The following is a 13950-nucleotide window of genomic DNA, read 5'->3' on the forward strand; positions in this document are numbered from 1 at the left end:
CCCTGCTCCAACACCACTTTAACTAATTGTCTTTCCACTGCATACAAATACTTGCTAAATGTCTGCTGAGAAGGAGTCTTTGGCCCAAACCACTGTTAAATCACTAACATGAGTACAAGTGAACTCTTGCTTTTTTTTCTGTGATTTTCACTTTTTAAACAGCACTGTTTTCCATAGCTTGAAGCCCTTGATAGTATGGAATGCCAGATTGTCTGATAACAACAAAACGCTGTACTTCATACATTGAAATGACATTTTACAGTTAAGTAACATGTCTGGATAACGCCCCTAACAACACCCAATCTCCTTCCCCAGCACACATGCACCAGAACCCACATGAAAAGCATTCAATACAGTGTGCACATTGTTTCCCCCTAAAATACATACAGCCACTGGCTGGGATTCCTCTCACACTTCAATTATTCATTGTATACTTATTTTACTGTAGCCACAAGCTGTTTGATGAATTTGATCAAAGTCAATAATTACATGAATACATTTGTCAACAGATGTAACCTTAAGGAAATAAATGTATTCAGGGATAATTAACAAACTTGTCAAATTTACAGACAGCACAAAGCTTGGGGGAGTGGCAGACACATTTACAGCTGCCCAGGAAATCCAAAAAAATCAAAAAATGTAAAATCCAAATACACGAGGGGATGAACTAGAACAGGTTCACCAAGAGAAAGACCTTGGTGTTATAATAGCAATAGCAGCAGTGTGGAGTAGTGGTTAGGGCTCTGGACTCTTGACCGGAGGGTCGTGGGTTCAATCCCTGGTAGGGGACACTGCTGCTGTACCCTTGAGCAAGGTACTTTACCTTGATTGCTCCAGTAAAAACCCAACTGTATAAATGGGTATTTGTATGTAAAAAGTAATGTGATATCTTGTAACAACTGTAAGTCGTCCTGGATAAGGGCGTCTGCTAAGAAATAAATAATAATAATAATAGATTAATTGCTGTTAGCAACTACACAATGCAGGGAATGGGGGAAAAAAAACCTTATGAAACCTCAATGAAGCTGGTTAAAAACCAGAGTAAATGCTTTGAAAATATGACCAAAAATAGCTTACTTAAAGTATAGCTTCTAAGGTTTTAGCATCCATTTCTTGACCTCCATGTTGGTGCCCTTGTGTTATCTTTGCTGAGCAGTGAGAGTTCCTTTTTCATGCTGTGTCACCCTGCTTTATTGAAACAGGGTATACTCTCTGATAAAGCAGAGTGCTCAGGCTAAGCTAATGAAATAATGTAGTCATCTTTAAATCTAGAATACAATGAAAGTATGATTTTGTAGCCAACTTTAAGGTGCTGTAACAACTAACCCTTGTAAAGCTAGTTATATTAAAATAAAATAGAAAATTAGCCAAAATTCTTGTCATATAATTGTATTAGTTCTGGTATTACTACCATTAAGTATTATAGTTTTAAATAGAAAGCTTTCTCTTAATTAGGTTAGTACTATTACATTAATTTAAAAAATGATTAAACTTTCCTTGTCAACAAAAAATCTACGAAACTTTTTTAATATATATAAAAATCATACTTATTTGAGTGTTTTTTTGTTTTTTGGTTTTTTTTTTTAATACAAATGCAGTATTTCAGTGTTCAGAATACTTTACAGTGAGAATCCTGTGTGAAAGAATGATCCATTCCGAGATTTCGATGTCTCCCTTAAACGTCCATTATTAAAGAACCGAGTGGATTCGACTATCGAGACTGCACAGGGCTTGTCTGGGAGAGGGGTTGCATAGAATGGACTAATACAATAAAAAAAAATGTACGTTGTAATAATGCTTTTTTTAAAACACAATTTGAATGAATGGCTGCTTTGTAACAGTATAGTACGCACTTCCGTTGCACGTTTTTGTCTCGATTGCATTCATGTATCTTTGGAAAGAAGTGGTACAGCCAAGTGAAAACGAAGAAAATCAAGGATCGTCTGTGTGTTCTCAAGACTGGAGAATAGCACGGATAGTGCAGCTAAATTTCTGGTATGTAGCCTTTTTCTGATCTTTATCAACTGAAACATAAAACCCGTGTCACTTTAAAACAAACTCGTGTAGTCGTGTTATGCGTTTGTTTAGTTAGAAAAGTGCCAGTGACTGTGTTTACAACTGGACCACATGATACAGATGCGGTACTGAACTTGCAACCAAGGCGTGAAACTTTAAAGTCCTGAGTTTAAAAAAAAAAAAAAAAAAAAAAAAAAAGTATGTAGGCGCAGAAAAGCCCTGGACCTTACATAGTTTTTGTTCTTCTTCTTTTTTTTTTTTTTTTTTTTTTTTAAGTTTTGCATAGATTACTGCGTTTTTGTAGTGGCTTCTCAAACATTGTAGGTGTTAAGAGGTTACTTTTTTGGGGGGCTGGAATTCCATTGCATATGGTCGTGCTTGTATTTGTTCCACGGGACAGTACTTGGAGTTCACGGTCCATCTCCATTCATGTTTATTAAAGCAACCGCTGTAAATAATAAAACAATATGATTTGAAAGTAAAGTAAAATGAAGACAAAAAAAAAAAATGCAACTAATATTTTTGTACTTTTTTCATATTGTGAGACTTGTGTGTAAGTAATTTATACAGTTTTAAAATAAACGAATGTTTTCTTTAATTACATAATTAGACCGAAAAGGAAGAATTTTAGTCACCAAAAATTATAATTTCTATTTATTTGCATTTTCTTTTCTGGTCTGTGTTTTGATGTGTGAAACCATCAAAAGCATTTAAATGAGTTGGTGGCAATATAAACAAATATATTGTGGTTCAGAACATGCAACTTTTATAAGCTCTCTTAAAGTCTTTCTTTGCAATTTCAGGTTTTCCAACCACACTGTTACCAATGAAATAGTAAATAGTAAAATCATGTTTTAGCTAAAACAAACGGAAGAAACGTTCAGAAGAATTAACAGGACACTTCCTATCTCATGGGCTCATGCCTGCTTGCTCATCCAATCACCCTTTTATTTTGCTTTTCTCCAGCAATGCCTCGTTCTACCAAATCGGCCAAGCAAGCCGCCACAAATAGAGTTAAATTAAGCAAGGCAAAAAAACGAGATGCTAAAACAGTGAAAAGACAGACTTTTAACTCTAATAAGGCTAGGGGGAAAGCGGTGCTTATAAAGGTGGAAGACACGTGGAGACCTAAAAACCTAAAGCGTAATCCGAACCCTCTTGTAAAGGAGCTGAGAAGCACTGAAGTCAGTAAATCTGTCAGTGGTATTTCCCAGCGACTGCAGGGAGGTATTCAAAATTCCTCCCTGGGAATAGGATCAGCAAGAATAAGACGTTTGGATAATTCCCTGAAGCAGCATCATGTCTCTGGTCATAGAATGTCTCTTCGGGGCAAACCTCTCTTCCAAAGCCTTCCCCAAGCTCCCAAGCCAAACAGAAAACAGAGAAAATCTAGATGCAGTCTGCCAGCAAGACGTAAATCTGAGGCCAGCGAAACCGCTCCGGTGGCAGACTCGGAACAGAGAGAGACGGCTGAACTAGTTAAGGAAGATAACCTGGCAAAGTATGAAGCAGCCTTGTGTCCTGAGGAAAGCCCTGTCACTAGTGGTAAGGGGGACGCTGATATGGAAAGCATTCACACAGCAGAACAGCTGTCTGCAGTGGAAAATGCTGCCGTTACAAACTCCCTGGAAATTGAGCCTTGTCCCGAAGCAGATTTTGAGCAGGAAAAATCCAGACGTGCAGGGTTAGGTTCAGGATCCGAATCTTGCCTCTCAAGCCAGGCTTCAAGTTTGATTTTAAATGTCTGTGCTGCTGAGACACACCAAATGGAATTGCAAGATATGAGCCCAGACCTTTCTCAATCAAACATCACTCTGAAGGATTCTGAATCCTTTACTGGGAATTCAGTGTCACAAGAAGAGTCATATGGAGAGGATCCTATTTTGGATGCGGAACCTAACTTGACCTTGGCATTAGCAAGCTCAAAGTCCCCAAAAAGTTCTTCAGCTGCCCCTGAAGACCCAGAGAAGTGCTCGGAGAGTTTAAATCCCTCTAATCCAAATCCAGTAGATTTATCAGAGAGAGGAGTTGGACTTGGAGAGTTTTTAAAGTCCAAAGAAGGTTCCACCATCCCTGAGACCTGGATAGGGTTGAACTTGGATTCACAAAGCCCAGCTTTACATTACAATATGAATAATAGGAATTCCGATGTTTCCAACTCAACAACTGGGCTAGAATCAGGATCCCAAACTGACGGCAATATAGAAATCAAATTAATCTCCGGTTCAGAGAGCACCACATACATGTGCGAGGAGGAACAAGGATCTCGCAGCATGGATTTGAACACATTGGGAGTTTTGCTTCTGTCTCCTCAAGCTGGTTCATCTGACCCAGACGGTGGTCAGCTCACTCCTTCTCTTACTGCTTCGAAGAAGAAACGGCGCCGGTGTGGCACCTGTGAGCCCTGCCTCCGGAAAGTGAACTGCGGGGAGTGCAGCTGCTGCAGGAACCGCAAAACCGGCCACCAGATCTGCAAGATGAGAAAATGCAACGAGCTGAAGAAGAAACCGCTGCTTTCATCCCATGAGGTAAGGCATGTTTGCTGATGAATAAGATCTTGTATAGAATTTTTAGAACTTGCTTATGTAAACTTTTTAGGATTTATTATGTTATGAGCTAAAATCAATAAGTTTAACTTTTTGGCAGGAAACATACCCTTGGTATTGGAATCTAAATCACTGTGACCTCTTGAATGAGCTCTGGGATCTTATTAGTTTATTTCACAACCTCTAACACTATAACACTGGGACCAACACCTGCTAGGCTCAGCTATTGAGTGCTATATCATAATGCTGTTCTACACACATACTGGGTAGTATGGAAGTATCACCTATTTTTTCATTGGCTGGGCAGTTGAATATTACTAACATACTTTGTTTTGATTTGAATTGGATTACCAATGATAGTAGTTCCTAAGGTTTGTTGGAAATTAAGGGGAGTTAGAATTTGGAAAGAGGGTAGGAGACGCTAATTTACACAGAGATTGGTGAGGGTGTGGATTACCAACCATATTGTTGGTGCCTTGAGACCCAATTTGACAAAGTTTTAAGATCAATCCGCTACAGTACTAGCGTTGATCAACCGAACATGTTGGTAAAACTTTCAAGCATTCTTTTGTTATTAAAATCAATTTATTTTTTCACTGCTCCCTTTTATTTTTTTGCAGTGTAATATTTAATTTCTTACATTCATAACTTTTTAAAAAGCATCTGAAGGATACAGCCTTTTCCTCCACGTCAGTCCATACCTGCCTCATTTATTTACAGGTAGTACTCTATAAACACATTGCTGTGCCATCCTGCTTTACAGAAACTGTGAGACAAGTAAACGACAGAGGTTTCAAAGTTATACTTACTGGAAAAGTTGAATTAAATAATGAACATGGTGCAGTGTATAGAGCTTTTGCTCAAAAGAGCCAACTTCCCAAAGTTTTGGTATGTTTAACATACCTTTGAAAACAAACAGTGGAGGTACTTCTAGGCTTTTGATACCATGGTAACTATTTATTTATATGTAGTGTTCTGCGTTTCCGGTTTATTCCAAATTTTACCGATAAATTGCAGGTTTTTTTTTTTTTTTAACTGGACATCGGTTTTTACTGATTTATACCCGATTTGTCTATAATTCAATATTTTTCCGGTACTATTTTCTAGGAAATACACTATTTTGATTAAAATGCTGTTTTATTTTGACTCTGACATTGTAATAAGCAAACCTGGTTTTCTTTCACTTCACAAACACATGATTATGTTGGCCAATCAGTCTGATTATTGTGGCAATTGCTGGGCATAGTAACTACTAGCTGGATCAAAAACTAAATTGAAGTACTTGCATGAAAATATAATATTTTTAGTGGATGAAGAATGGGGAGAAAACGGAAGTCAGTTTATGAATATTCAAAGAAAAACAAATGTTCCAAAGTACACAAAATGCAAAAATAGCAGAAGTTGGTCAGATGAGGTAGAGGATGCATAGCGCTGCAAATACTGCTGCATTGAGGTACATGTTCACGCTGACAGTGAAATAACATACTGAAAAATAAGCGACACATTAAACTAAAACAATAGAGACAAGAAATCCATTTATGCAGCTTTTACACACACTTTAATAAAAAGAGAGTGCAGACTGACTGTGTCAATGAGTTTGTCAGAGTGCTGTGCTTTGCTGGACAGCCACTGTTTATTGCAGAGAGATATATATTGGTGACTTTGTGCGACAGTATTGTCTATTTTCTTTTCTTTTTATGATTTCCAGGTGAATAAACCTGGCTTGTTTGTGCTGATGTCATGTTCATTTCCGTCAGCGATTGCCCAAAAGTTCGCAAAGTACCAGCTAACTTGGGAAAATGTGGCTTCGACTTGCACAGATTCTGCTTCATCATACATACATGCATCCTATTCCACATGTAAAGTGTGTAGACTGAGAATTTTTTCACCAGATTTTTACTGATGTTTTAAATTAGATTTTTTTTTTACAGTTTCTATCCCTATTTTTTTATAAAATATTTTTTTTTTATAATATATTTTTTTTAAAAAGGTAAAAACCGAAAATGCTGAACACTATTTTATATGTTCATTCTACTAAGAACAACTGGTTTATGTATCCCCCTGTGGTGGTTAGTTAAAGTGCCCATCCATATATCACTCTATAAGGTATTTTGCAACCTTGCATGATTTTAAAATACTGGGCCAGTTCATATACTGAAGGGTAAAGTAAAAGCCTCCATCTACATATATATAAATTTGAGCATATTTTGCCTGGACTTTTGTAATGTACTCTGCTCTCTTACTAAGACACCCCCTAATAAACTGTTTACAGACAATCCAACAGAGAATGTTATGGCTCTAAATGTTGCAATTAACATGACCTGTGGTTGTAGGTCACTGCACCCTACTCTTATAACCCTGATTCGCTGAGTAAATGGAGACATGGAAAGTGATGAAATAACCATATCCGCCATTATTGTTCCTCTCTGCCTGTTTGGAGTTGCTTCTGACTAAAGGAAAAACCTATACAGCCACCTGAACTGTGTGCTGAATTGTTCTTAGCAGCCAGTAAATGCAGAGCAGTTTTTATTCAATGCAAAAGAATGAGAGAAACATCTTGGAAAAGCAGCTGTTTTAAACAGCTACAGATGTTCAGTCTTATAGCTCTAAATTTGTATTTGGAGCTGTGGTGGGGGTGAGGTCTTGCTTGTGCTCCTCGGTGCCTGATGCAAGTGCAGCGGCGGGTGTGCAGGGAGCTGTTGTGCCGGCAACGACTGGCCATCGACAGTTAATCCACAGGAAGGAAATCTTTCAAAAACTACAAGGGATGCAAAGAAAACTAAACTCCCGCATGGTTCCCTCTGACTCTTAAGAGCTCCAGCGCTTTGAGTATCGCAGCCAAGAAGGTTGGAACAGGCTTCATTATTGTGATTACAAACTAATGTGTACTGTGTTTAAATGTTAAAGAAAAGTTTAGGAAAGAAAACTTTGATATGAAAAACTTGCCTGACTCCCAAATAAGATTACTTTTCTGAAATAGTTTTTTTTGTTTTTTATAGTGAATGAGAATTTGAGCTTATGCCAAAACCAAGACAGCTGAGGTAAAGTCTGGTAAGTTTAAATAAGGTAGGACTGTACCACTAATTTAGAATAGGGGTGTGAAAGGAGGTGTTCTGTCAGTCTCCTTCGCTGTCCAGAAAACATTGAAATACAATACCTTGTTGAGTTGGTTTACATTTACAGATAGTAGTTTTAGGTGTACAGACACAAGCAGCTTGTCATTTTGTGAGACAAATATTCAAGTTTTTGCAGCTACTTACAGAAATAAGAGGTTATAAATGACATCTTCAGGATTCTATTTAATCAGAAAATCAGCCTGTGTTTGGCTTTGTAATTTGTTTACATTCCTTAAAGGTAGTTTCAGCTGTGGGAACACGACAGTACCCCCCTTGAAAACACTTTAAGATTTTATGACTTGAACACAAATGTTCCTGCTATACCTGTTGCAGGAGGGGGCTGTATGTTATTATTGTGCACTGCCTCAGGAAAGACTAACAGAATTGTAAATTAAGAAAGAAAAGGGGAGTTAGTTGACCACTTTGCACTGTTATAATGGAACAATAAAAATACATTCACAGCAGAGCAAGGGGACTTTGTAGATGGAGACATTGAATTATGATCAGGAAGTGTCAGTGTGGACTCCTTACACTGTCCAGCCTAGTGAGAAGGTGCAGAGGAACTATGAAGGCATACAGAAATGGACAAAAAAAATTAATGTACAAGGTAGTGTCATGTAATAAAGCAGTTGTACTGATACAGAGCTCCTTTTGATATTTCACGATCTGTATCGGATTACATGCCCATTGTCCTAATGGGCTACTTGTGTGATGCATAATAAGATCATATGGCCACTTAATGATGGACCATTTTGTCAAAATTTAAATAGGATAGGGAGAGTATGTATTCATACCAACTATAAAACACATTATTTCTTCATTCAATAACCATTTGGTGAACTACTGTACAATGAGCTATGTTGTGCTTTTTGTCTTCTATTACGATACAAGCGCTGTATTATGTGATCTATTGCAAAGAAAGTATCACAATTCATCCATAAACAATTCATTGTAATGGGCCTTTGCTAATTCGTGGTTTTTTTTAATGTATTTGTCAGGCGGCAAAATAACTTGACATGTCAGGACTTTTAAATAAGCTGTGCAGCTTCTAAAAAGTTTCTGTTTAACAAGGCTCTGAAGGGTTAATTGTGCTTCTCTCTTGATGTTGGCAATACATATTTTTAGGCAATGCAGCATTTAGCATTCCTCTACAGTGCTTTCTGGTCCAAAATGTAGCGAGTGCTCCAGGTCATTAATCTTGTTTGAACACGAATCCCTCAATTGAGCTAGCCTTCACCAAGGGGGGGATTGCTAAATATAATGTGAAAGGATACTTTCCTCACCAACGGCAAACCTACTTTATTAAATTTTAAAAGATAACCTAGTCTCTTAGTAAACCTCACAGTGCTATTTAATGCGTTGTGTACAAGCTTTATGGTTATAAGACGAACACACTTCTATCTGCATTCACATACCTGACAGTATTTATTCCTAATCTTGGACTACCCAATGTTACCTTGTAAGGTTGTCCAATATTCATTTATGAAGCCAGACTTTGAAATTAAACATAAGTTCCCCAAAAAGAAAATGCATTATTATTGGGAAAGATTTACATCTTTGCGTTTTGTGTTTCTGTAGTTTCTGGAATGTGGGAGAAGCAAGTCGAGTGAGTCACAGGAGATTTGGATTTAATTTGAATCCTTATGGCAGATTTAAAGGAGGCTATTTTGTCTATTTCAGCATGACATACTTGCAATTATGTTTTGTTATGTGTTCTCTACAATTGGAAGAACAGGGCTGAGCATTAACAGCTGCCCTCTTTGTATTCCTATAACCAGATGGCAGAGATCAGGCATTTAAATGAAACTGATAGAATACAGTAGCTGTCAGGGTCACTGAAACTACTAATGCAAATGTGATCTTAAGTAGTCCCATCCAAGCTTAATAAAATACCCTAGAGCCCACAGGCAGAGGTGTGGCTAATTAAGCATTAGTAAAGGCTGAAATGGCTTGCCCTGCTTGATATTATTCTTTATAATGCGTATCAAAATTGACATCTGGTGACTAGGATTAAGTAGAAAGCAGGCAGGTGCGGAGCGGGGCTGAAGGGGCTGAAGGCTTGGGTGTGCAGCTGGAAAAGTGGTATAAATGCACTAGCTTCCATCAGGTAGGCACTGCAGTACAGAAGCCTGCCCGCCAGGACTTTACAGAGCCAGATTGTCAAAAAGATCCTGCCTTCAAAGAGACCAGCACAGTGTCAAACGATTCTGCCTGGGCTTGCCAATGAGTAGTGCTGTGGATAAGTCAATCTTTCTCCCTCCACGAATCAGATGAACATATCTAGTATTTATTGGACATGAACTCAATAATGAACAATTGAAAGATTATTTTTTAACCAGTGGCTTATTGATCGATAGCCAAAATGCCAGTTTCCAGCAAAATTATTACTCCACCTGTTATTTGTCTATCTGACCTGCACAAAAGATGTGGAATCTTGATGAGTGAATGTGATCTTTATACTGTATATTGTCAACACTATCCATGAATTAACCAACACTTGTAAATTATGAAATTGAGGAACAACGGGGGAGCACTGTTCAGTACTTTGTGTCTCGCTATATTATATTTAGTGTCTATTTATTTGTACATTGTTGGTGTACTTGGATTCACTTTGTAGCAGTTTTGCTATAAACTATTTCCTTTGAAGTTGATAGCTGATATGATTATATCACCACAACCTATGTAATAGCCTAATAAAGTTAAGCTAATTACAGTGCAAGAGGTCTTGAAAATAATTCACCCTGCAGACTTCAGGATGTTACGGTTGTTGCCTCTTAGAAGGGGATTCGATACAAAACAGAACAGTTTAATTCAAACAAAACTTCAATCCATCAAAACAAATAATTAATTTTATTTTTTTAAATAACTCATTAGTTAAAGCTTTCTGAAAAGAACTCTGAAAGGATTCTTCATGTCCAATTAAAGTATTCTTTCATTTTAAAATTCATCTTTTTAAAGCATTTTAAAATGTGGAGTACAGCAGAAATATACTGTATGCTCTGAATTGAACAAACCACATACGAATAAAACTAATATAATTTGCTGTATTGTTTCTTGAAATATGCTGGGAATAAAACTACAATAATCCAACAGGTTCTTTTTCCAATTACTCTGTGAAACATGCCAGACTATTGCTTTACTAATCTCATAAAATATATATCAAACCTTTCTGTTTTCCTAATAAAGAGTACTGCTTCTTTCTGTCTTGTTGTGATGTGTCTGTTTAAATCCAACACATTGTTTTTCTGTAGGTGTTTCAGCATGGTTTCTCTACTGCCATGTAACCCATTCTATGACTTGAATGAATTCATTTCTATTGTGCACTATGGAGCACGGCAGTCTAACAGTAACAATGTGTGTTGCTTGCTGGTTCTACCCAACTCTGTTTTACATCGGAACGTGAATCTCTGATCAATTAACTACAAGCAAATCAAACTACCATATGAAATTTGAATAATGCATACATGACAAATATAGATTACTACATGCAGAGACACGAAATGCAACAAGATTATGTTGTTATAGAAAACATACCTGTACAGTATTGTTTTCTGTAACATTTGAGTGCTAATAAAATACGTAACTGTGGTTGAAACAGCTGTTGATATAAACGCTTAGTTACAGGAGATAAAAAGGTTGGCATCATCTTTCATGTACTTCCATACAGTCCTAATATTACTATTTTAATTGTGTTATTTGGCAGTATTTCCAGACTGGGTATGTGTTCCCAATGTAAACTCAAGTAGAACCAAGTAGCAACAAACTGGTGACTGTGACATCACGATGTTGCCATTCTGGTACTGTGTATATTCAAGGCACTGTAGAGGTATTGTGGTATTTTAATGAATAATGAAGTCTAACTGTTCTCCATAGACTCCATGCCAGGGATGTATACTCAGAGTTTTCTAACAGCACGTTCAATTGTCATTAGTTGAACATGGTATGCAGCTGAAGTGGAGCAGTCTGACATGACATGGAGTTCATATTGCAGGAGAAACAAACTCAAAAACAGCACAGAGCTACTTTAAGTCCACTAAACTGTTCTTGAATGGTAAATGTGTTTAATGTGTGTGAAAGAACGCAGAGTGGATACATTGCATTTACAAGAATCCGTGCACAGCTGCCATTTACTTTATTTTTATTTATTTAGATTTAATGACTTCTAATATGTGGTAACAAGAAATCCACTCCCAACTTGATTAGAGGGAGTCAGCAAAAACTTAAAAACATACATTATAGTGTGCTTAAAAAAAAAAAAAAACAGTAGTTGGTTTTTAATATAGCTTAAGTGATATTGCTGCCTGAGAGCCTAGAATGGCCTAGGCTGTTCTCTGAATAAAATGACACCAAGACCCACTAATGCAGAAAGTCCTATTAGAGATTTTTTAAAACACATAATGCAATGTTAGTTTGATAAGTGAGAGTTTGTACCTTAGTCAGGGCCCCAAAAAGGGTTGAATCTGAAACCTGTATGTTTTTATTATTATTATTATTAGTAGTAGTAGTAGTATTTCAAATCTGATTAAAGTAAATACTAGACATATGAAATCAGTCGTTGCCAAGATTTAATTGAACAGTGTGTTTCACCCTCCAAGAGAAATGACCAAGTAAGTGCAACACTATCTGAAAGCATTGGTATCAAACAGAGGTTTCTTTAACCAAGCGTAGTACCAGATATCATCATGTTTTAAAATAAAAATGTTTCAAAACTGCACATTTGAGACCTATATTAACGAATGGAAGTGCACAACAGATAAGTGATGGAATTATTTTGTTAGCTACAATCAATGAATTCTTAAATTCATCTTTGATGTGGAACTTTATCAGAGATATTATTCTTCGCTCAGGAGTAGAATGTGGCTCAACAGTAGATCATGGAAAACTGGTCCCAGTTATGGTGGCCAAATGCAACACATCAAAATGCCTCAGGACACGTGTCCCAGGGGAATGCTGAATTAGAAATGATCTGACATTGCCTATGTTTACAATGACGTTTGGCACCCAGAATGGAATTCTCTTCTTCTAGAATTGTGATGTCATCATGCCGTCATCAGTATTATTATTATTATTATTATTATTATTATTTATTTCTTAGCAGATTCCCTTAGCCAGGGTGACAATTGTTACAAGATATCACATTATTTTTTACATACAATTACTCATTTATACAGTTGGGTTTTTACTGGAGCAATCTAGGTAAAGTACCTTGCTCAAGGGTACAGCAGTAATGTCCCCCACCTGGGATTGAACCCACGCCCCTCCGGTCCAGAGCCCTAACCACTACTCCACACTGCTGCCCATCATACGTACTATACTTTTCTAGATTTAGATAATTCCAGGGTTGGCCAGTGTCAATTTGGTACAAATAACTTAGTTCCATGGGTCAAAATGGGTCAAATGCCAGGGATAAATTGAACAATCATCATCTTACTCAGACAGAAATACATATATCCTGTAATCCTGTGGCAAATCTTGTTAAATGCTTATGGCACTTCAGAACAAATAAGTATGCCAACCAGAGAAAGGGCACATAGCTACATCAGTGCTGCCCCACAATTGTCAAAACTACATTCTCAGGAATTCCACAAACACTTCTCTGAATAATCTCAAAACGGTTAATCTGGTTACACAGTACATTTTATAAATGCACAATATAAATACAAATTAAAAAGTACAATATAGTTAAGATATACACACCTCCAGACTGTCACTGATAAAGCACTGAAATCTCAGCAGCAAGCACAACTCACCATGTAGATCAATCAATAAAGCTACTAGGAACCAGACAAGTAGTGATGGGTCACATAGCCTCCTTTGGTTCATACATTTTATGATGTTCTTGTCAATTATACCTTCTGCTTTGACAAGTAGAAGGAACGTGACTATTTTGCTGACAGAGAAGGAAGGTGGAAACTTGCATCCCTCCAGCTAAAACTACCTTTGAGGAAATTAATCATTGTTTTTTACAAAAAGTATGTGCAACATATGGCAAGTAATTAAAGAATATAAGCCCCAGGGGCCTCAGCTGGAAGGTCAGGTGGTCCTGGCAAAGTCTAGCCAATCATTAACTTTCTTTTTGTATGTATGGTCAGCTTTCTGTAGGATAGATGCAGAATGTTCAAGCACACAGAAGTGCAAGGTCATTTACACTTTGAAAGCAGAAATTAGGTGGGAGAATCATTGAAAATGTCTGAATTGTGAAATGTCAGAATGTTCATCAAAAAGTCTGCACAATAAAAGATGCTACTGTTCAAGGACTCTGAGTAAAAGGG

The 13950-nt window shown here is 37.2% G+C and overlaps 2 protein-coding genes across 5 annotated transcripts in view; one reads left to right on the top strand and one right to left on the bottom strand.

Annotated features, from left to right (window-relative positions):
* Positions 1-13950, bottom strand: part of LOC117415697 (solute carrier family 25 member 16-like) — a 46142-nt gene that overhangs the window by 23934 nt on the left and 8258 nt on the right. The gene's annotated exons all lie outside the window — the stretch shown is intronic.
* LOC117415695 (methylcytosine dioxygenase TET3-like) overlaps positions 1509-13950 on the top strand; it is a 73419-nt gene continuing 60977 nt past the window's right edge. Inside the window, exons 1-2 of one of the 4 annotated variants that reach the window (XM_034026353.3) lie at positions 1509-1995; positions 2820-4544. In XM_034026353.3, the coding sequence (XP_033882244.3) occupies positions 2928-4544 (1617 nt within the window). In that variant the 5' untranslated portion in view covers positions 1509-1995; positions 2820-2927. Of the gene's footprint in view, positions 1996-2817; positions 4545-13950 lie in introns of those variants that run through there. The other 3 variants (XM_059026538.1, XM_034026352.3, XM_059026537.1) reach the window with 3 other exon arrangements.

The sequence above is a fragment of the Acipenser ruthenus genome, chromosome 7, assembly GCF_902713425.1.
Source record: "Acipenser ruthenus chromosome 7, fAciRut3.2 maternal haplotype, whole genome shotgun sequence".
NCBI lineage: Eukaryota > Metazoa > Chordata > Actinopteri > Acipenseriformes > Acipenseridae > Acipenser > Acipenser ruthenus.